The sequence below is a fragment of the Trachurus japonicus genome, chromosome 6 (assembly GCF_045865225.1).
Source record: "Trachurus japonicus isolate A0001 chromosome 6, Traja_1.0".
Taxonomy (NCBI): Eukaryota; Metazoa; Chordata; class Actinopteri; order Carangiformes; family Carangidae; genus Trachurus; species Trachurus japonicus.
The window spans coordinates 35,101,155-35,124,944 of record NC_140912.1 but is presented as its reverse complement, the minus strand read 5'-3'; the positions used below and the strand labels follow the sequence as shown (position 1 = coordinate 35,124,944).

Genomic DNA, 23,790 nt, shown 5'->3' with positions numbered 1-23,790 from the left:
GCTTCTCTCTGCAGCTCTAGTAACAACAGGTCGGTGTCAACCAATCAGAAGAGAGGAGGAAGCTCTGAGCCTCTCTTCTGATTGGCTGACTGTTTTCTAAAGTGATCCAATAAAAACTGAGCAGATTTCAGAATAAAACACTCAGAGTAACCAAATCCTGCAAGTTGTTGTTGGATGGTGGGTCCAGGTGGTGAGGGGGCGGGGCTTAGTTGTGACATCACAAAGTGACAGGAAGTCTTGACGGCTGGTTTTAAGGCTCAGTTTTCCATCTCCTCTCTCAGGTCGGCGTCAGCCAATCAGAAGAGAGGAGGCTGGTTTCACAAAGTAAGAAGAAAGTTCTTGACTATTAGGTCCAACTGTGGTGCAGTGAATTATGGGTAAATTGAGTCTTTTTTCAAAATAAAACAAATGGACGATTCAGCTCTGTTCACCCTTTTCAGCACATGTTTGTCTGCAGGAGCTATTATTTTGAAAATCCTGCAAAAAAAGTGAAACATTAGACAGATTTCAGAATAAAACACTCAGAGAAACCATATCCTGCAAAGATATTAGAAATAGAATATTTTATCTTATCTTATCTGACGCCACCTCAGTAGCTATAAGCGAACACCTCTGACTATATTAAAACAGCCGGACAGAAGTAACTCTTTGATGACCAGTGTTACAGCTGTGATGGGGTGAAGAGGTCAAAGGTCAGGGCTTTACACGCCGCGGCTCTGCCTCCTCCCAATGAAAACAAACCGGATCAATAAAAGCAACAAAACCAAGAGAAAAAGCTCATCAACAGAAACACACACACACAAAGGAAAGTTAATTGAGCATCATCACGTTAAGTGTGTGTGTGTGTGTGTGTGTCATAAAACTGGTTTATTGATCAGCTGTGTGTCATCAACATCTACGTCCCCTTGACGGTGACAAATAAACACAAGGAGGGGAATAAAAGAGGAGGAGGGGGAGGGGGAGGGGCTGCAGAGTGATGGCCCTGCTGACATCCAGGTTTGATCGAGAGCGTAAATTCATTTTCTAGTGTCTGGTGTCGGAGACAGGAAGCGTCTCAGCAGCTTTAACTTCCTGTTTCAGGATGTTTTACGGCCGATGGGAATCGACTCGGAGGCATCGGTCATCTGAGGACGGAGCTGCTGCACGACTGAACTCTGACTGGCTTTTATTTTGTAGTTTCACTGTAAATCAAAGCCCCCAAACTGTTTCCTCCTGTAGGTCTAATGTTAAAGCTCCATACAGTATAAAGGTAGATGTTTGTGTTAAAGCTCCATACAGTATAAAGGTAGATGTTTGTATTAAAGCTCCATACAGTATAAAGGTAGATGTTTGTATTAAAGCTCCATACAGTATAAAGGTAGATGTTTGTGTTAAAGCTCCATACAGTATAAAGGTAGATGTTTGTATTAAAGCTCCATACAGTATAAAGGTAGATGTTTGTATTAAAGCTCCATACAGTATAAAGGTAGATGTTTGTGTTAAAGCTCCATACAGTATAAAGGTAGATGTTTGTGTTAAAGCTCCATACAGTATAAAGGTAGATGTTTGTGTTAAAGCTCCATACAGTATAAAGGTAGATGTCCATGTGTAGTGTGATTATAAACAGGGGTGCACATAACTTTTTTTGTGAGCTACTCAGATGAGTACCAGGGGATAGTGTTTGGTACTCACCCCTGCGGCGCGCGGTCCTAATAAGTGCAGTCTTCCTCACTATCGTCCTCAGTCGCCCCCCCACTGTCCTCTGCTTCAGCTTCCTGCGTGGTGGATGATGAAGATTCGCCTTCCTGTCTCTGATTGAGCCTCCGAGCAGCTGTCTCCATCCAGAGGTCAACAGCTGGCTTTGGGTCAAATGTCTCTGTGGTCTTTTTTGACAGGTGAATGTGCATCAAGGCTGAGAGACGAGCAGGTGACAAACGAGATCTGTACTTGGTTTTTATGATGTTGAGATGTGAGAATCCCCTCTCGCAAGCTGCACTGCTTAAAGGCAGTGTAAGAGACAGTTTAACCAACTTGTTGATGTTAGAGTAATCATCTGGGCCACTTGTATTCACTATTTGAACTAAGTCATACACAGAGGAGGCTCCCAAACGTTTTCCTGCCTGCTTTAAGCGCATCCATTCTCTCACAGTGGTGTCTCTGTCAAGTTTCAAGGTGGCCTCATATTTCTGAAGAATGCTGCAAACTGTTGTGTTGCCAAAACGGTGGAGTTCTTGCATTTCTTGAGGCCATGTTGAAGGATCAAATACTAAGAAATGATCACATGACTTGAGGGAGTCAAATCTGATTTCAAACTGTTCAATTAATCCCCTGAGTAAGTTTGACTTGTCTCTGTCAGCATCAGCATTAGAAACAGTCTTGCTGCTGTGGTGGCCTTCACTGTCAAGCAGAAGTGTGAATTGTCCAATAGCCACCATGAGTTCATCCTTACATTCTCCAATGGTCAGCTTTTCCTTCTGAAACCTAATGGATGTGGTCTTCAAAATGTTGCCAATATCCAGCATGTTGGCCAGAAAGCACTGAAAACGCTCTGTGCAGACATGCTGCAATTCACTGTTATCACTAGTGGCCAGTTGCATTTTAATGGCTGGCAATAGTCTAGATATTTTTAACAGTGTTTCATGTCTCCATGCAGACCATCTGATATTATGAAACTTGCCCAGTTTCACAAAGGAGATGCCATTTTCTTCACACAATTTCTTCAGTGCTGCAGTGTGTTTTGCTCCACCTTTTTGTAAATAAAACTGCAGCAGCTTGACCACAGAGCGATTAAATGTCTCGCAGTAAGGAACGTTGCGATCAGCTGATTTTGCGCAGTTCTCCAGTGTGTGTGCAGTGCACAGAATATGCACAAGAGAGTTTCCTACCGCCACAAGTTGTCGTAGTTTGGGCACAACACCGTTGTACGTACCGACGTTAACAGCAGCCCCGTCTGTGCACACGGCGACCAACTTCGTTGTCCAGTCATTCAAGCCTGCGTCGTGGAAAAGCCTCACAAGTCCATCTGTTATCGCCTGCGCGGTTCGGTCAGCACCCAGTTCAATCAATCCAAGAAAGTCCGACGTGAATTCTCCGTTGCTGGACACAGACACGATGTAAACGATTTCCTGCTCGGTTTTTGTGATGTCCTCAGATCCGTCAAAAAGCAGCCCCCAAAATTCAGCAGACTGCAACTTTTCTCTTAACTCCCCGCTGATAGTGTGTGCGATGGTCTGCATTATCCGTGTCCCTCCTTCACGTGAGTGATAAGCACCTCCGACATTCACTCCGAGCCGCTTCAGTAAAGTGATATCCTCAGAATAGGAAGACATGGGACGTGTGTGTTTAGCCTTATGAAAGGCAAGGAGAAAAATATTACACAGGGCTTGCCGTTGTTCTTCATTTAGCTTGTCTCGCCATTTGGCAAGTGGACGAGTGGATATTTCTTCTTGACTAGCTTGTTTATTAGCAATGGCGTTTGCCACATTCACGTGCTCCTTGCTCTTTTCGTGTTTATCAAATAAAGGATGATTGAAATTTTTTGAGCCCTTATAAAACGCACCTGTTTTGTCTGCTAGCTGGGGATGCGAGCGGCAAATCTTGCACCACATTTCAGTGCGTTCCTCATTAACATCAAGCCACTGCACATCTTGGAGCCACTTTTCAGAAAAACCTCGTTTCTTCGGCTCAGGCTCAGTTTGTCGTTTCTTTGGTGGTGGTGGTGAAACGCCAAAAAAGCTGCTTAATGTCTTTTGTTTTTTAGACATGTTTTTTAGCTTCGTGTAGACAAGGTCTCCGATGGCGGTAACTGTTGGGTACGCAAATGCGCTGTAGCGACACACGTGATGTTACGCATTTCTCATTTTCGCCGCGCATGCGTACCTGCGTACCAGTTATGTGCACCCCTGATTATAAAGCAGCTCTAGGTTCTATATTAATACTGTGAAAGTATCAAAGCCTCAGTCCACAGAGAAATGCACACAGCCTGGATTCAGAAACTGAGCCTTAAAACCAGCCGTCAGGACTTCCTGTCACTTTGTGATGTCACAACTAAGCTCCGCCCCCTCACCACCTGGACAACACCATCCAACAACTTGCAGGATTTGGTTTCTCTGAGTGTTTTATTCTAAAATCTGCTCTATTCTTATTGGATCATTTCAGAAAGTCAGCCAATCAGAAGAGAGGCTCAGAAACTTTCTCTTCTGATTGGCTGACACCGACCGCTTGTTACCAGAGCCCCAGAGACAAGCTGAGAGAGGAGATGAAAAACTACACTGAGATGGTTTTTAGATCAACCCTTCAAAATAAAAGACATGAGAAGAAGAACATGCATTTTTAGGGAGGTGTAATTGATTAAGGAGCAGAAAAGTCAGAGTTTGACGTCTTCTGAGTCAAAAAACATAAAAATCACTTTTCTTTGACATGAAAAGGTGACTTTGTTTTATTTTGAAGGGTCAAATCAATCGGTTTTGAACACGACAACTGGAAACTGCCATATTTTGACATTTAAATATGTTGCAATAAGAATGTCGGCATCAATAAAGATTGACAGACACAGACACAGACACAGACACAGACACAGACACAGACACAGACACACACAGACTGACCCAGAGAGATCTTCTCCCCGGAGTCGGCCGGCAGCAGGAAGACCAGCAGCGCCAGCGTGGAGATGAGGACGCAGGGGATGAGCAGGTTGAGGCCGTAGTAGAGCGTCCTCCTCCTCATCACCACGGTGAAGGTCACGTCAGGATACGGCTCCTTGCAGCAGTCGTAGAAACGCTCGTTCCTCCGCCCGGGCACCTCTGAACACAACACAACAACATAACAACATAACAACATCAACACACAGTCGAGTGGAGTTGACAGAAAGTTCACTCAGTCGTTTAACTTCCTGACTTCTAATCTGCACAGTGTGATTTTATTTTCCTTCACTTTCTTGAACTTCTCTCGTCTTGTTGCATTTTAAAAACACAGGAGAGTAAAATGTTGTTGTGCAGCCGTCCGACCTTCGGATCAGAGTGAAGCGTGAGAGTTTAACATTGATCCATTCACAGATTAGAAGAGAGAAAAATAAACACAGAGTTTTCTTCAACGCAGCACTGGAGAATTTCATTTTTTTTCTCCATCTGATGAAAGTAAAAGTCAGAGCTCGTCCACAAGGATGCGGGTGTAAGTGAATCTGCATAAGTTATTTATTGTTTCGGCGAAAACTGTATTTTTTGGAAACGGGTCCAAGAATGAGAAAATCTGAAAACACCGCCCCAGTGTTTCCATGTAGACATCCAAAATGGATCTTTTATGAAACAATTTATTTAAGTGTCATGCACATCACTGCCCACATGGGCTTACAAGACACTTTTACACCACAATTAGTGGAGCAGATTGTGGCAAGAATCATTCACTTGGTATAAATACTCTCCGATGGTCACATAAAAAAACTTTAGACCAAAATGAATTGATTTTGATGATTACATGCTGATATCGGACATATTGGTACAATACCATCTTGAAAAATGGCCACCATATTGGATTTTTTGGGTGGCCAGTGAGTATTTGTACCAAATTTGCATGCTTTTATCACCAAGTGAACGATTCTGATAAAAAATAAATGCCATCAATCTGCTGCAGTAGATGTAATGTTTTCTGTCTCAGAGTTCAGGCTTTTTCAATAAATCTGGCTATAGAAAGAGAAAGACATATAGAAGACATATAGAAATCCTCCTTGACAATCCAGCCCAACATACTATAAGTCGGGATTCTTCACCTGAACTTTTTCAAACATGGATTTCCTCAGTTCATTATACAGAGAGCACTGAAACAGGAACTGAGCCACGTACACCTCTAGACACAGATACAGTCTATGGATGTAACACAACAACAACAACAACAACAACAACAACAACAACGTCGTATTTGCACTGAAACAACTCCCTGTCAACATTGAGTGAACTTAGATAGACAAACTAGTCGATAGCCTTCTATAGAACCCACATGCACGGCATTTCTACCACAGCGTTTGGAGTCGTTTTCAGTGAATCCGTGTGAATACGCAGATATTTGTTGAAACAATGACGTGTTTAAGGGAAAACATTTTCAAAACGAACCAGAGCAGAGGCCTGTACTGCGAAGCCAGTTTAGTGGGTTAGCGAGGTATGTTGAGTGTAAAGCCAGCCTCTCCTGTACTGGTCCTGACCAGGTTATGTTCAGAGTTTAATCATAAAACCGGCTATAAAAGCGCCGCTGTTTCACTATTTTAACTCATTTACAGCTGGCGGCACCTTTACTTTGAAAGTCCAGTGGAGCTGGATCAGAACGGAGCGTTTGTACGGAGGGAGAGATCAGCTGATCCGCTGCTGTTGACTTTCTCTCTGAGCGTCTCCGCTGAGTCTCCGCCTCCTCACCGTTGAGCTGAGCGTCAGGAGCTCATTATATATTAGACTATAGCCTATATTTTACTTTTATATAGGTACAGTCAGTCACGACTGATAGAAGTTGTTCGCTCGCAGCAGGACGGATAATCAGATGGATAATCGGTAAAGTTAATAATTTCACTTAATGTGGCCGTGAATAAATTAATTCCGATGTGTCGCCTGTTATATTTCAGTGTTGCCCAAACGCAAATCTTGAATAAGTCTCCGCTGTTTTCACATTTAAAAAGGTCTTTGTTTATGAGATTTGCTTGTAGCTACAGCACCTAAAAAAAACCTCACTGTAACCTATCCAGCCTCGCTTCCAATAAAACACACACTCGCGTTATAATTGCGATCAGTGAAATATATAACAATATAACACAATTTAAAATGACAGTTGATGTTGCTCTAGTTTATATGGATAAAGCTTCATATTTAAAAGTAGCGCAAGAGCTGTCAGAAAAATTAAAAGCAGCCTCCTCTCTTGTCATATTTGCAGCAACACTGTTGCTTCAGGCTGTGATCGTGCTTTTTTTAAATATCGCTCATACTCTCTCCATTAAAACAATTGCACTCGTCTTGGCTGAAATCAGCCCGTTGTGGATCCATTTCGTGCGGAAGTAGAATAATATGACGTCAAACGCCCCCTTTTATGTGAACACGCGCAGAGCACAAAGCTGAGAACCGGACTTGACTAATTAAGTTGATAACCACCGTCACAGTACCGTTTAGCTCTGATTGCGGACTTGAGGGTTTGTTGAGCTGCATCATGAGCACAAAGCCTAGGTATGTTGAGCCTCCTTCGCAGTACAGGCCTCAGGTCAGGAGGCAGTTAGCTTAGCACAAAACATATGATTTTCATTATATTGATTTTAATATTTCATTTAATAATGTAAAACCAAATGTGTTCTACTGACTGTGAGAGAGACAAATAAAGTCTCTTGAATTGACTCTGTCCTGCCTCCTCTGTCAGTGTTTTAGCCTCAGCTCAAAGTTTCCATCTCTACTTTCTTCCTCCTCTTCTTCTTCTTCTTCCCTCTCTCTTTCTTTCTGGTTATTTTACTGATTAATTACTGGACGACGCAGCAGATAACCCCCCCCTCCTGCTCCTGTTTCATCCTCAGTGCTCGGCACCGTACGCCCGGCTGCTTTTCATTAGCCGACACGTGGCTACATTGCTCAGTACACTGGTTTCAATCTGTGGAGGATGGGGGGGGGGAGGAAGGGGGGAGGAGGCGGGGTGGGGGGGTAAATGTGAAACAAACTGCTGAGATTTTCAATTAAGTTCCTGTGAACGGCCGATTGGCTGAGAAACTTCCTCTACACTCGTTTTTAACTCTCTGTTCATTTCATCCTTTATTCCACCAGAGAAGATCTTCATCCTCGTCCTCATCCTCATCTTCCTCCCTCACCGTCCTCCGTCGGGTCAGAACCAGAACCAGAACCAGAACCAGAACCAGAACCAGAACCAGAACCAGGTGTGAACAGTGAGGTCAGGATCCACAGCTGAAGTCGACTCAGTTCTGGTTCTGGTTCTGGTTTTGTTTTGTTCCTGGTTGTAGTTTTACTTCTAGTTTTAATTCCTAAAAAAGACCAGATGGGGTGTTTTTTTTTTTTTCATCATTATTATTTCCTTTCTCGTCTTTTCCTTTTCCTTTTCCACTCTGTTTGTGTCATTCCCGTCTCCATGGCAACGGAATCATGCATCTTTCAGAAAGGCTGCATTCAAAGGCCGGTCATGTCTCCCCGGTTGGAAAAGAACAAAAAAAAAAACATCTTTTCTTCTCCTGTCCTGTGTGTGTGTATGTGTGTGTGTGTGTGTGTGTGTGTGTGTGTGTGTGTGTGTGTGTGTTTGTGTGTCCAGTCTATCACATATAATCCAGACAGATGGTCCAATCACACGTCTCATTCATGTCCCTCCACCTGTGAAATGAGACATTATCACTAAACCAGAGCATGTGGTCATCACCTGCATCATGACTCACTGATCTCAGTTATTTAAAAAAAAAAGAAAAAAAGGTCAGATTGATCCTCTGCTGCATCAGATGTGAACTGTGCTGTCGAATCAGATCGATCAGATGTTCAAACCACCTCATGATCAAACTTCATGTCTTTTTATTTGTTGTTCAGGTTGAGGTCGATTTGTCTTTTTCTCTTTCCTCCAGTCGTTTCCAGCTGCAGCTTAAGCAAAGACAGTTTAGAAACAAGACGCTCCACTATGAGCCAGTTTCCTGTTTCTGTGTCCCGTGGGTTTCTCCATGACTCCGCCCCCTTTAGGAAACCAACAGACTGTGACTCCGCCCCCTTTAAGAGACCAGCAGACCATGACTCCGCCCCCTTTAGGAGACCAACAGACCGTGACTCCGCCCCCTTTAGCAGACCGTGACTCCGCCCCCTTTAGGAGACCAGCAGACCATGACTCCGCCCACTTTAGGAGACCAGCAGACCGTGACTCCGCCCCCTTTAGCAGACCGTGACTCCGCCCCCTTTAGGACACCAGCAGACCATGACTCCGCCCACTTTAGGAGACCAGGAGACCGTGACTCCGCCCCCTTTAAGAGACCAGCAGATCGTGATTCCGCCCCCTTTAGGAGACCAGCAGACCATGACTCCGCCCCCTTTAGGAGACCAACAGCCCGTGACTCCGCCCCTTTTAGGAGACCAGCAGACCGTGACTCCGCCCACTTTAGGAGACCAGCAGACCGTGACTCCGCCCCCTTTTAGGAGACAACCAGACCGTGGCTCCGCCCCCTTTAGGAGACCAACAGCCCGTGACTCCGCCCACTTTAGGAGACCAGCAGACTGTGACTCCGCCCCCTTTAGGAGACCAGCAGACCATAACTCCGCCCACTTTAGGAGACCGTGACTCCGACCCCTTAAGGAAACCACCAGACTGTGGCTCCACCCACTTTAGGAGACCAGCAGACCATGACTCCGCCCCCTTTAGGAGACCAGCAGACCATAACTCCGCCCATTTTAGGAGACAGTGACTCCGCCCCCTTTAGGAGACCAGCAGACCATAACTCCGCCCCCTTTAGGAGACCAGCAGCAGCAGCAGGTCTTGAGGACAAAGTTTTGAAGCAAATACCAGAAATACATAGGCTAAATATTTGTTCTGAGATATTTGTACAAGTTAATGTAGATTCAAATTAGGGCCAATGCCGTGAATTTTTGGAAAAATGTAAGAGAAATTTCTGTCAAATAATGTAATATTTCAGGGAAAAAAGTGGTAATATTTCGAGCAAATATGAAAATATGACCCCGGATGAACTGAAAACTAAACTGAACATCTCTGCAGCTGTTGACCACTCGTTTCTCCGTCTCTTACCCACGAGGTCCCACTCTCCGTTGGCGATGTACCCGGTGATGTCGGCCTCGACCATCTGCAGGTCCAGGCTCCAGCCGCCGTACGTCCACGAGCCGAACTTCAGGTCGCAGCGCTGCACGTCGAAGGGGAACCAGCGCACGTCGATGTAGCAGGTGCTTTTAAATATTCCTGAAATATACGACAAAAATATTAAACAAACACACAGGAGGAGGCAGCGGCAGCTGAGAGGAGGAAGATAAAGACGGCAGCAAAAAAATAAATAAATAAATAAAAGTAAACAAAGATTAGAAACACTGGAGGGAAAAAGGAGCTCAGCGAGAAACAGAAAATGACTGTTTGTGTTTGTGAGTGTCAGCGGGAGATCGTTATCAAAAAATACATGCAGAAAATAAATAACAAGCTGGAAGAAGAGGAGGAGGAGGAGGAGGAGAGAAGAGGAGGAGGAAGATGAGTAGGAGTAGGATGAGGGAAAAGAGGAAGAGGAAGAGGGAGGAGAAGGGAGAGGAAGAGGATTTCAGACTCTGACTTCAGGAATAAGGAATAAAAGCAGGAGGACAGAGAGGAGGAAAAGGAGGGGACGGAGGAGGAAGAGGAGTAGGATGAGGCAGAAGGGGAAGAGGAGGAGGGAGGAGAAGGGAGAGGAAGAGGAGGAGTGAGCAGAAGGAGGAGGAGAAGAACAAGGTTGAGGAGGAGGAAGAGGAGAAGGAGGAAAAAGAAATAGGAAGAGTAAGAGGAGGAGGAGCAGGATGAGGCAGAAGGGGAAGAGAAGGAGGGAAGAGAAAGGAGAGAAAGAGGAGTAGGAGAAGGGAGGAGGAGAAGGAGGAGGACAAGGATGAGGAGGAGAAAGAGGAGAAGGAGGAAAAAGGAGGAAGAGAAGGGAGCAGAAGTAGGAGGAAGAGGAGGAGGAGGAGGAAGAGGCAGAAGGGGAGGAGGAGGAGGAGGAGGAAGAGGAGGGAGGAGAAGGGAGAGGAGGAGGAGGAGAAGAGGAAGAGGGGGAAGAGGAGGAGGAGAAGGAGGAAAAAGAGGAAGATTTCAGGAGGAGGAGGAGGAGGAAGAGGAGTAGGAGGAAGAGGAGAAGAGGGAAAAGAGGATGATTTCAGGAGGAGAAGGAGGAGGAGGAGGAAGAGGAGTCCAGCGTTGGTTCAGGTGAACAACAACAACAACAACAACAACAACAACAACAACAGGAGAAGTTTCCATTAACTCTGAACAGGAGAGAAAACAATCTGATCTGAGAGCAGCCGACACCTGAGCCCCGGGATAAATCACCACACAGCTGAGACATCGCCACGACAACCACCACGACAACCACCACGACAACCACCATGACAACCACCACGACAACCACACCATGACCTTCAGGTGCAACCATAAATAACACAGCGAAGAGGAAGAGGAAGGTGGCGAGGTGACGACGATAAAAATGAAAAAAAGAGGAAACTGTGAAATTCTCTGTTTAGATTTTTATTACATCACATTAAATCTCCTGTTGAAGCCTCTTCCTCCTCCTCCTCCTCCTCCTCTTCCTCCTCCTCCTCCTCTTCCTCTTCCTCCTCCTCCTCCTCCTCCTCCTCCTCCTCCTCTTCCTCTTCCTCCTCCTCCTCCTCCTCCTCCTCCTCCTCTTCCTCTTCTTCCTCCTCCTCCTCCTCCTCTTCCTCCTCCTCCTCCTCCTCCTCCTCCTCCTCCTCCTCCTCCTGATGAGCAGTGATCAATGCCAGCTGTCAGCAGTAATGGAGCTGTTAACCACATTTTATTGGTTATTGATCACCGATCAGCTGATGAGTTTCTCTCCTCTCACTGACAGAACTGAGTCTGAGTCTGATTCACTCACGATGTTCAACTGTCTCCACTATTCACACATATTCATATTATATATATTTTTAAATATATATATAATTTTTCTAGATATTAAAGTTTGTTTCAACACAAATAAATAAAATAAAACATAAAACAAGACGACGAGATGAGATGAGAAATAGAAACGAGTGGACGTCCATCATGGTGATGAGGATGAGGATCATAACTCCTCCTGACCTCCTCATGTCGACCCCACGACCTCCTGATGACTCCCCTCCCCCCTCAGTGTGTGTGTGTGTGTGTGTGTGTGTGTGTGTGTGTGTGGCCTTGAACAGACGACTGATGAAGGAAACAGATGAATCTTCTTCAGTCTGTGATGAACAGCAGATAAAAGTGTTTCCTAATCTGTTTTCAGTCTACAGCCAGAGAGGTGATGAAGATCCAGTCTTAAAGGGACAACGAGGAGTTTTGGAAAAGCGAAGTGTTTTCTCACTACATTTATGAGCCTCCGCACCGTGAAATTCTTTGACCGGCGCAAGACAGACTCATGTTTTCATTCATCAAGAATTAAAGTCAGAGGTTGGAAGACGATCACATACCGTCGTAGTTCCCACCATAAACGGAGATTCTGCTGCGTTATTCTCATGACTCGCCACGAAACCGAAAGTAAAGAAACGCTGGTCGGCTCGACCAGCGTTTCCACCACCACTAATAATAACAAAATAACCATAGAGACAAAACCATAGATTTATAGAAAATGGACCATTAAAGCAGATATCATCGGCACGGCCGTTTCGGCTAATGCTGTGTTCAAGGCAGGCTTTTGAAACCGTAAGTTACAGCTTCAAGTCACAACTACGACTTGGTAGCGTTCCAGGTAACCCGTAGCTCGTGTTTTTACCGTCCTGTTGTCTGTGAAAGTTCCCTATAACGGCCACTCGTAACTTCCGACCCGTGAACTCGTACCAGATCGAACTGGTATGACTTCACAGGAAGGAAAAACACAAAGTACGAGTTTCCTTGAACGCACCATGAGTTAGCAGCCCCCGCCCTTGTCAGGCATCAATTGGTCCTCGTGCTACGTCACCACATTCACGCGCATCCCTTGGCTGCACACACAGCCCTTCATGCCGTTCTCTCCCCTCATTGGATAACACTTGTATCCCACAAGGAAAATTTTCTCCTCGGGTTACAGCAGAGCAGAGTGACGGAGAGACTCGTGTTTAGGCTGAAATACTTCATGTAAGTGATTGCTGACGGAAAATAGGACTATTTGGGACTTATATTAACAAAAACATTCCACTGATATCTGCTTTAACAAGTGGTAACGTAGATTCATCCACATTAATATGAGACTTTTTTATAACCAAATAGAAACTCCTCGTTGTCCCTTTAATAACATGTTGGACAGTTCTTAACCCAGTTCTAGTCTCAGTAATCTCCTTAGATGTTTTATTTGATTGATTAATTTAATAACTTGACCCCATCTTTTCCACAACAACAGGATGTGTCTTCAGACATGGTTGTTTAAGAAGTGAGATGCATCACGGTTAAATAAGTTGTTTCCAGCTGAAACATCATCATCCATGCAGTAATTACCCAATGGGAGGCTCTGACCTGTTACCTGCTTACAGTAGTTATATCCAAGTGGTGACGTGTTTTTGGACGGGCAGTTTATATGTGTTTATATGTTATATGTTTATATGTTATTGTAGCTGAATTTGCCTTACTTTGTGTTACTTTGTAAAGATTTAATTCATTGATATATAGTTGTTAAATGTTGTTCGCAGGTGAACTCTGAATTTTTTCATTGCTATTTTATATTTTTGTGTATTTGATCACTGATCATTAAACAAATAAATCAGAGGTGACTCAGCAGTTACTCAGTACTTGAGTAGTTTTTTTCACTAATAAGTACTTTCTTACTCTTACTCATGTAAATGTCTGGATGGCTACTTTTTACTTTTACTTGAGTAATATTCTTACTTGAGTAAAATGTTTGGCTACTCTACCCACCTCTGAACTACAGTATCTGAGTGTGTGTGTGTGTGTGTGTGTGTGTGTGTGTGTGTGTGTGTGTTACCTGGGGGCAGGTACTGACAGTATCCGGTGGAGTTGACCAGGATGTTGGTGTGGAAGGAGGCGTCGAACCGCTCGTCAGCGCTGAGAGAGAGAGAGAGATGATGATGATGATGATGATGATGTCAGAGCTTCATCATGGCTGTAGTCACACACACACACACACACACATACAGCTGGAAACATGTGGCCACCCTCAGCCCCTGGTCTAAAGTTTCTGTTAAAGGGACAACGAGGAGTTTTGGAAAGCAAAGTGTTTTCACTACATTTCCCATGAGCCTCAGTGTGCACGGTGAAATTCTTAGACCAGCGCAAGACGGACGAAAGAGAAAACATTTACCGAGAATGTTTTCATTGATCAAGAATGAAAGTTGAATTCGAAGACGATCAGATACCGTCATAGTTCCGACCATAAACGATGCCAACCAGCGTTATTCCCATGAGCCGCCGGGCAGCGTCTGGGAAACCGAAACGAGGAAATGCTGGGCGTGTTGACCACTAAATAATAATAACAAAATAACGATGAAGACAAAACGATATATTTATTGAAAATGGACCCATTAACAAGTGGTAACGTAGATTCATCCACATTAATATGAGACTCTTTTAGAACCAAAAGCAAACTCCACATTGTCCCTTTAATGTGAACAGTTCAGCAAGTGGAAGATCAAATGATTTCCAAAGTGCCTGTAGCGCCACATTATGTATAAATCTGCCACATTTTGTAATACATTCTTGAACATAATATGCAATAAACTTTGTCACATTTTGTAATAAGTAGTTACATGATGCACCAAATGATTATCTTTTCTTCATTAAAAAAAGAGCAACACCCACATTTTGTTATATCTATCTTGGGGCGGTGGATTTCTTGCTTGACATTTTCTCTAGTGGCAGCCATAAGGCACGGCTCATGCGTGCTCAAGCGTGTGTTAGTACGTCAAGTCCTGAGCACGTGGAGAACGAACGCAGCCAGAAATCAACCCGCTTCAAGGTTTACATGACAGACACAACGCTTTAGAAAAGGTTTAAACTAAATCCTTCAAACCCATTGGAAGTTCAATCGGTTTGGGGTCATTGAGACGGTTTGAGGTGTTTATATGAAGCATTTTCAATCAGTTTGGTCTCCCAAACCTATTGAAACCGTTTAAAACTGTCCATGTAAACCCACCTACACTGCAAAAAGTCAAAGTCTTACCAAAAATATTTGTCTAATTTCTAGTCAAAACAAATCTCATTCTACTTAAAATAAGACTCATCACGTTAAAAGTAGCTTGTTTTTAGACACTTTTTACTTCTTTCAAGCAGATTTTCACTTGAAATATGTAGAAAAATCTGAGCAAGTTTTTCTTTCTTATTATAAGCACAAAAAACTTACTTTCACTGACAGATTTTTCTACTTATTTCAAGTGAAAATTATCTAAAAACAGAGCTACGCTACGGAGGCTCATGGGATTTCTTGGTTTCCCTCATCAAACTCATCAAATACACAATCCAACAACTCCACAACGCTCTGGTGGACAAGTTGTGAGCTGCACATTCACCACGCTATGAGATAATAACACAACGTTACCAGACAGAGTTGTTTTAGAGGGAAATTCATGCAAAACCTCTGATGCACGTTGCCTTCAGGGACAGTTTTTCATCAACAGTCTCTGTATTTCCCTCTAAAACAACTCTGTGTGGTAACGTTGTGTTATTATCTCATAGCGTGGTGAACGTGCAGGTCACAACTTGTCCACCAGAGCGTTGTGGAGTTGTTAGATTGTGTATTTGATGAGTTTGATGAGGGAAACCAAGAAATCCCATAATGAGCCTCCGTAGTGTAGCTCTGAGCAGCTCACGGCTCTGCTCCGCCGTTCTAAAAATAGCTTGCACTGACAATTAAAGGTAGGGATTATGGTGATGGGGCAATTTGACAAAATGTTGAACTATCCCTTTAAACTAGTGTTGAAACTGAAAAACCAACCAGCACCCAGAGAAAAGCAGCGCTGCCGTTTCCTCTGAACAGAGTTTGTTCAAGTAAAAACACACAAGTTTGTTTTAAAACTTGACTCTGTGCCTGATAATAATTCAAAGTCTGTGTATCTGCCCCCCCACCCCCCCACCCCCCCAGCCCCCACCTTCCTCCTCCTCCTCCTCATTAATGACCACCAGACCCACAGTCCTGCTCTAACAGCCGGCCTCTTCCCACCAACATCAAACTTTGCTCCTGAACGCTGCTGCTCAGTTAATGAGCTGAAACGCTGTTTAGCATCCAGCAGAGAGCCCCCGACCCCCCCTCACCCTCCCCCTCCTCCCCGTCAGCTCTGATGTGAGCTCACACTGAGGTGTTAATCCTGACAGAGAGAGGAACCTATCTTTGGCGCCGATAACAGGAAGGGAATTAGCTGAATCAGTGCCGAGGCGACGGAAATAAACCGTGACGACGAAGCAAAGTGAGTCGTCTCCAGTGTTTGTGGATGAAAACCTCCTCGGTCCGACACCAGGCCTCGGTTCAACTCTATCGATCCGTGGGAAAGGGAAGAGAAAACATGGATCCTGTTGTTCTTTGTTCTGACGTTTTCTTTTACATTTTAAAGGAGAAACTTTATCGATCGTTTCTCTTTAGAAGTGGAGGAAGTTAAACTGCAGAGATGAAACTGAATGTTAAAGTGATACAACACAATATGATTTCAGCAGTAATGATGCAGCTTAAACGCAGCAGCGATGGTTCAATAATTAAAGCTGCAGGAGAAAGTGGGCGGAGCCTCACACTGCTGAGAATCCATCCATCAATCAATCATCTATCTTTCAGCAGCTGCATTTCCATCACAGGTTTTTGCAAATTAAAAGCGATATTTCTACATTTTCGAAAAAGTACAATTCCTGTTTGCAGGTGTGCAGGTTTCCATTGAAAGGAGTTTTTTGTGAATGAGCCTAGTCTCATCAAAGTCTAGTAACAGAAGGAACTATTGTTTGGTTAACCACACAGACATGTTACTGTGTGACACCGCCTGAGTTGGATGATTGGACCTCACAGGCCAAAGTTTTATTAAAATAACCCTCAAATCGTAAATGGTAAATGGTCTGTATATATAACGCTTTATACCTGCAACGATACCCAAAGCGCTTTTACATCATACATCACATTCACCCACAGACACCGATGAAAACACAGTTAAAAATGTTTTACTCTTCATTGATAATAACAAACTATATTTATAAACTACATACTGATGAGTATTCATGTGTTATAAATGAATAATTCAGTATTTATTAATGCTTAACTAATGCTTAATAGTGTGTATTTATTATAAAGTGTTACCATATGAAAAAAAGTGTTTAAATATCGACATGTATGAAAAACCGGCTAATGAGAGCGTAAAAATGTTTTTGCAATATTTGGGAGGTTTTTCCAAGATGGAGGTGTTTCCAATACTAGTTTCTGTCTGGACGAAATGCTAACGCGATAAAAAAAAGAAAACTTACGTAAAGTCCAAGTAATTCAACATATTTGAGCAACTCATAATAAAGGTAAGACAACAGTTACTTTTTCCAGTTAGTTGGTTACTTTTATAATGTATCAACTCAGTTACTTTTTGGGTAAAGTAACTAGTAACTAGTAACAGTATGGTGGTTACCTGTTGTACAGCAGGATGTCCGGCCTCCAGATCTGGCTGTCGGGGAACCGGACGTTGGTCACACCTGGATAGTCGGACGTGTTCCACTGCAGGTAGAAGTCTGTCCAGTACTGCACACACACACACACACACACACACACACACACACTGGCATTAAAGGTTGAATATGGAGAATTACCAGAATACCGCCATCTATTGGTCAAGATAGGCAACAACAACAACATAAAAGTAATTCTAGCAGTCGGTTGCCAGACCGTTGCTATGTAAAAAAAAAAAACGTTGCTAGGGATGCTGTTCTGACCAGAGGACACATAACAGAGGAGGAGAACTATACAGGATATTTATCTTATGTTTCATTTTTACTTTGCTTCATTAAACAGCTTTGGATGACTTGCACTACAAAAACTCAAAATCTTTCCAAGAATATTTGTCTTATTTCTTGTCAAAATGTCTCATTTCTAGTCAAAATTAATCTCTTTCCACTTGAAATAAGACTCGTCACCTAAAAATCAACTTGTTTTTAGATCATTTTCATTTGTTTCAAACTAATTTTCACTTGAAATAAGTAGAAAAATCTGCCAGTCAAAGCAAGTTTTTTGTGCTTGTAATAAGAAAGAAAAACTTGCTCCACTATCAGATTATTTCAAGTGAAAATCTGCTTGAAAGAAGTAAAAAGTGTGTAAAAACAAGCTACTTTTTAATGTGATGAGTCTTATTTTAAGTAGCCTATAATTAAATGTATTTTTTACTAGAAATAAGACAAATATTCTTGGTAAGATTTTGAGTTTTTGCAGTGTGTAACTTGTTACAGGATCTCTTGTTTATGACAGATAAGACTAAACAAATACAGGCATCGTAACATGTGTATGATAATCTATTGATCCACCGATTGATTATTAAAAAGGCTTCGTTGGAAAACAAACGCGAACTACCGGGAGGAAAACAGCGGAGAATTGAGCCACAATGGCGGCGACTGCAGGGACGATGTAAACATAAAGTCACTGTCGAACCCGGTAAAATCATTTTTAAATAATTCATTCAGATTAAATAGAATTTTTTATGGAAAAACAATACTTTCATTCTGCACCCCTCTAACACCTCGTGGGTGTATTATTATTGAAAAAATATAGCTTTTAATAAAGATTCTACATATTCAACCTTTAATACAGACGTCTGCACTTGTTACCCTCAGATGACCCCTGGACATTTTTGTCGTTCACCTCTCACACTTTCCCAACTCCCGACGGTCAAATGAAAGGTCACTGGGGGCTGATTTCAGAATGAAAGTCCATTTTCTGGACTCGTAATGCATTTTTACAACATGCACACCTATGTTTTTATTTTTTATTTTTTATGTATTTTAAGGTAAAAAGATATCACCATGAAACATCCCAAGTTTATCACTCACATGAAGACATATATTTTTTGGTATTACAAGTGTTGTCAAATTTTATGTTCAAATATGTAAATTAAGCAATATCTAATGAAATATGCGCTAACTTTACTTGCATACATTTCCAGAACAGAAATCTGAACAATGGAAAAGCTACTTTCAAAATTCTTGTTTTATTTTGTCAACACATTAGAGTCAAAAGTTTTCACCGAGGGGATTTTGGATTTTATCTCTTTTTATCACTAAAATAGTCGCCAGCCATAAAAAAAAAAAAAAAAAAATTAGATTTCGCTTTTTTTGTTTTTGTTTTTTGGAATAAAATGTTGTATGAATGATATATCAACAATCCCCTCTGTAAAAACAGGGTATCCGCGGGGTCTTGAAAAGTATTAAAAGGTGATAAATCAATTTTGGGAAAATTAAGACCCTTCAAAAGTATTAAAAAGTCTTTTCACGACTTTATAAAGTCTTAAATATTGAAGGTAGTTTTTCTGAATTAGCTGTCCAAGAGTTTGAGTTGTAAAAAACATTGCGGAAGTGTGTGAATTTATGTGTTTTATTAAAAAACAAAGATGAACCGGTTCATGAAAAAGAAAAGAAGATTGTTGTTTTTGTTTTTTTTGACAGTTGAGCAATGTTTTTTTTTATAAACTTTGCCTTTGATTTATTATCCCAGCCTTTTTTTTATTCTGTTATATCATAGTGGTCTATAGTCTGTATCACAAACTAAAACTGTTCAGTTAAAAGTGTTACTGATGTAAATGGTTACAGCTTGAAGTGGCGGTGAGGTGTTAAAAAATGTTGAGAAGGTCTTGAAAAAGTCTTAAAAGGTTATTAAAATTAACTTCAAGATTCCTGTATATAGCCTGAAAAATCTTCAGAATATAGACAGGAATAAAAAATAATAATACAAAAAATAAAAAAATAATAAATACTTATTATGAGAAATCATGTGTTTTTGCTGCAAAAACAACTGGCCAGGAACATTTTTGAAACCCATGACAAAAGCGATCTTCATGTTTAGTCAAGACCCAGACCTATCAGTTATGTATCACACATATTTTGGGCGTAACTGATGTTAAATGTCTCTCACTAGGTGGACATTTTTGTCCTGGTGGGAAAAACTGAGAGGTCATCTGAGGGTAAACTGAGCAGAAACTTTTTGTTGTTGTGGTGGTGGATTAAACAGCTGCTGCTCCTGCACAGTGAACTTTTTTTATTTATTTTTTTAATATATTTGTGCAGTTTGTGGGTCGTTGTTTAAATCACAGAGGGAAGCGACAACAGACAGGAAGTGGGTCTCTATAAACAACAGAGGTAATTTGTGTGTTTGTATCGTCTGAGTGCAGCTGATAAAGCTGCAGCACGTTCCAGCTGCTCACACACACACACACACACACACACACACACACACACACACACACACACACACACACACACTTATGTAAGAGGCATTGTTACAGAGAAGTGTGTGTGTGTTTGTGTGTGTTAGTGTGTGTGTGCTGCCAAGAAACATAGGAGTGTGTTGATTTGCATACACAGCTCTGCCGGCCCTCATTACACTTCAGATCCTCTCTGAGATCTCTGCTCTGTGTGTGTATGTGTCTGTGTGTGTATGTGTGTGTGTGTGTGTGTGTGTGTGTGTGTGTGTGTCGATGTGAGGCTGCAATGGCTGGAGGTTGCACACACACACACACACACACAAACACACACTCATCGTCCTCTATCCTTGTTTACTTCCTGTCACTGAGCTCAGACGTTTCTCCCTGAGGAATCTGTTGGAAGCTATAAGTCGGATCGGCCACACACACACACACACACACACACACACACACACACACACACAGACTCTGAAGTGTGACGATCTCATCTCGTATTTGTGACAAACTTCTAACAAACGTGTTTGATGTTTCTCTTTTATCACCACGCTGCGATGAATCTGTTTGAATTTAACACGTAAAGAAGCAGAAAATGACTTTTTAATTTGTGTCAGCTGTGTGTGTGTGTGTGTGTGTGTCAGCTGTGTGTGTGTGTGTCTGTATGTGTGTGTGTGTGTGTGTGTGTGTGTCTGTGTGTGTGTGTCTGTGTGTGTGTGTGTCTGTATGTGTGTGTGTGTGTGTGTGCTGTCTCTCCGTCAGACGTCGGTGACCTGGATGTTTGAACACACACAGCTGATGTTTCTGAAACCAACTCTACGTGAAGCTGATGAGGATCTGAAAAATATTCACCCATCCGGTTACTATGGCAACGATTCAGAGTTTCCTTCGGGAAAATGCAGCATTTAACACTTCAGTGTGGACGTCAAGGAAACGGACCAGTCGACCCGACACCAGTCTGACTCCACCGGTCGGACTGGAGAGATGCTGACTTCACATTAAACCTCCATGTTTTCTTTTTCTGTGCTTTTATTTTGAAGGGCTGATCAATGAGAAGATCTAAAAACCATCTCAGTGTAGTTTTCCATCTCCTCTCTCTCTCAGCTTCTCTCTGGAGCTCTGGTAACAACAGGTCGGTGTCAGCCAATCAGAAGAGAGGGGGAGGCTCTGAGCCTTTCTTCTGATTGGCTGACTGTTTTCTAAAATGATCCAATAACAAAATAAAGCAGATTTCAGAATAAAACACTTAGGGAGACCAAATGTTGCAAGTTGTTGGATGGTTGTGGGCGGGGCTTTGGGTGACTGCTTTGTTGTGACATCACAAAGTCACAGGAAGTCCTGACAGCTGGTTTTAAGACTTTAACACAAACATCTACCTTTATACTGTATGGAGCTTTAACACAAACATCTACCTTTATTATGAAGGAGCTTTAACAGAAACATCTACCTTTATTGTGAAGGAGCTTGTAATACAGAAATCTTACTTTAATACAAACATCTACCTTTATTTTGAAGGAGCTTTAATTGAAACACCTACCTTTATTAGGGTAATTAAGTTGCTTTTCTGTAATTAACACTTAATACTAAGTAACTATCAGTATTTAAAACACTAAACTTCCATTATAATGATTTTACTTTGTGTCTTGTGTCATTTCCTGCAACATTTTACACTTTAATCCTCTGTTTCATTAAAGTAAAAAAAATAAAAAAATAATAATAGAAACCTCAGTTGTTGAATTACATCAGTCTGCTTCCAGTCAGAGCAGCAACATCATGAAATCACCACAGAGACACAGAGAGAGGAGGAGAAGAAGACGAGGAGGAGGAGGAGGAGGATGAAGGACCAGAGGACAGATGTGAAAGTGTTTCTGTGTGAACGTGTAATTTCGATGAGCAGGTGAGGACGAGTCGACTGATCAGGTTCAAAGAGGACGAGACCAAAAAGACCTAAAAAAAAAAAGACCAAAAAGAGACCTGAGAGTGACGCAACGCTGCAAAAAAAAAAAAAAAAAAAGTTCAAGAGGATTTAATGAGGATGAGAAACACACAAAGAGACTGGAGACGTCCCGCTGGAGCAGAATCTGATCCAGAGTCAGCGTTCGGATAAAACTCTGTGTCCAGTTTTAACCAGATTATCGGCCCTGACACAGTTATTATTAGTATTATTATTATTATATTATTCTAACTGTCCACGTTTGGACCAGTGCTGCTGCTGCTTTTTTAAACTCTCCTCCGCTGCACAAACAGGATTTAACACAAACAGACCCACCGTCGCCCCGGGAGACACGGAGGAGTCTGAGATGCCTTGTTCGCCATGACAACGCCGTCGCACCGTGAGAAAACAACAACTCGTGTAAACATGTGGAGACACGATGATAAAACCAGAGACCGACCGGTCCTGGGTGTTTAGAGGATGGAGGTCTGATTCTGGAGCATCTTGAATCCCTGTTCAGACTGTGTGGGTTCACACGGAGCCAGATGTTCTGAATAGAATCAGTTTAGAACCAGAACTGGAACCTGAACAGGACTCGGGACCACCACCGGGACCAGGAACTGGAACCAGGACTGTAACCCTTACCAGAACTGGGACAAGTAGTAGGTCAACCTATACAGACCCCGGATGTTGATAACAGCTAACCCCGGACTCAGAGGGGAATAGCACTAGCCTATCAGAACTAAATATTGGTGAAATGAACGAGTTTCTCTGCAGATAATGTGTTATTTAGAGGCTGCATTCTGCTGCCCTGTAGACTCCATTATACGGATATACGCGGCTCTCGACTGGAGATAATTTCATCTGAACGACTTGTAATGACACCAAAGTTATCTGGGGGAGGAAATGATCAGATTTTATGCTAGAAATAAGGTCCAGATTGTAAAAAACGGAAATTATCCTTTAACACCTGCAGTGTTAAAGGATTTGGTCCCGTTTGGGTCAGTGTGAAAGCACCATCGCACTCTAATGCGCACCAAAACTAGTGCGGCCTGAGGAGGTGGTCTCGGTTCGGCTCCAGCTGAACTCTGGTGCGAGCCAACTGCCAGACGAACTCAACGCGTTTGAGCTAAAAGGGCTCCCGTAGTTGTTGACAACGGGTTAACGCAGCGGGGAGACGCAGCTCTGTCCCCACAAACGAAGCAGCAGCAGCAGCAGCAGCGGGGCAGCCGGTCGGTGCGTGTCCGCTGAGTCGCTCAGACATTGGACAGGTCGGCGGGTCCGTCCCTCGGGTCCGCGGAGCAGCTGATTACCGAGCTGCAGCAGCAGAGGTCCACCGTGTTTAACGTTTAACCGGGAACTAACGGGGCCGAGCTGGGTGAACGCAACCGGAAACCAGCCGGAAGTACCAAACTAGAAAAGTAGATCGGAACTATCGTTTGCCAAGAGTTATACATCAATCAATATAGAAATAAATGACCAGAGCTACTAACAACTTACTTGAGTCTCCATCATGAAAGTTTTATCAATTCATCTCTGGTTTAATTAAGCTAATGCTTCCAGATTTCAACCGGTAGTCATGGAGACATAACGCTCTCCAAGCAGCTATTGCGGCGTTTGGTCCCGAGTGACAAAAAGCAGGTGTGAAAGCAACCGCACTAACTGAAAAATGAAACAATGTATCATTTTAACATTTGGAGCCACACTAAACATGTGTGAAGACACCCTAAGACCTGGACCAGAACTGGTACTAGAACCAGGACAAGGACTTGATTGGCTGCAGCACAGATGAACTTCCTGTAGCCAATCAGACGAGACCATTTTTTTTTGAGCAGTGGAGTTGAAACAAGAAGAAAAAAAAACTGAAAATGA

General features: G+C 42.7%; 1 protein-coding gene across 2 annotated transcripts in view; it reads right to left on the bottom strand.

The window, feature by feature from the left end:
• Positions 1-23,790, bottom strand: part of LOC146986564 (neuronal acetylcholine receptor subunit alpha-7-like) — a 53,429-nt gene that overhangs the window by 10,605 nt on the left and 19,034 nt on the right. For both annotated transcript variants that reach the window (XM_085780278.1, XM_085780279.1), the window contains 4 exons: positions 17,217-17,326; positions 13,598-13,677; positions 9,718-9,885; positions 4,587-4,781 (listed from right to left, as the gene is read on the bottom strand). In XM_085780278.1, coding sequence (XP_085636404.1) covers positions 4,587-4,781; positions 9,718-9,885; positions 13,598-13,677; positions 17,217-17,326 — 553 coding nt within the window. The remainder of the gene's footprint in view (positions 1-4,586; positions 4,782-9,717; positions 9,886-13,597; positions 13,678-17,216; positions 17,327-23,790) is intronic.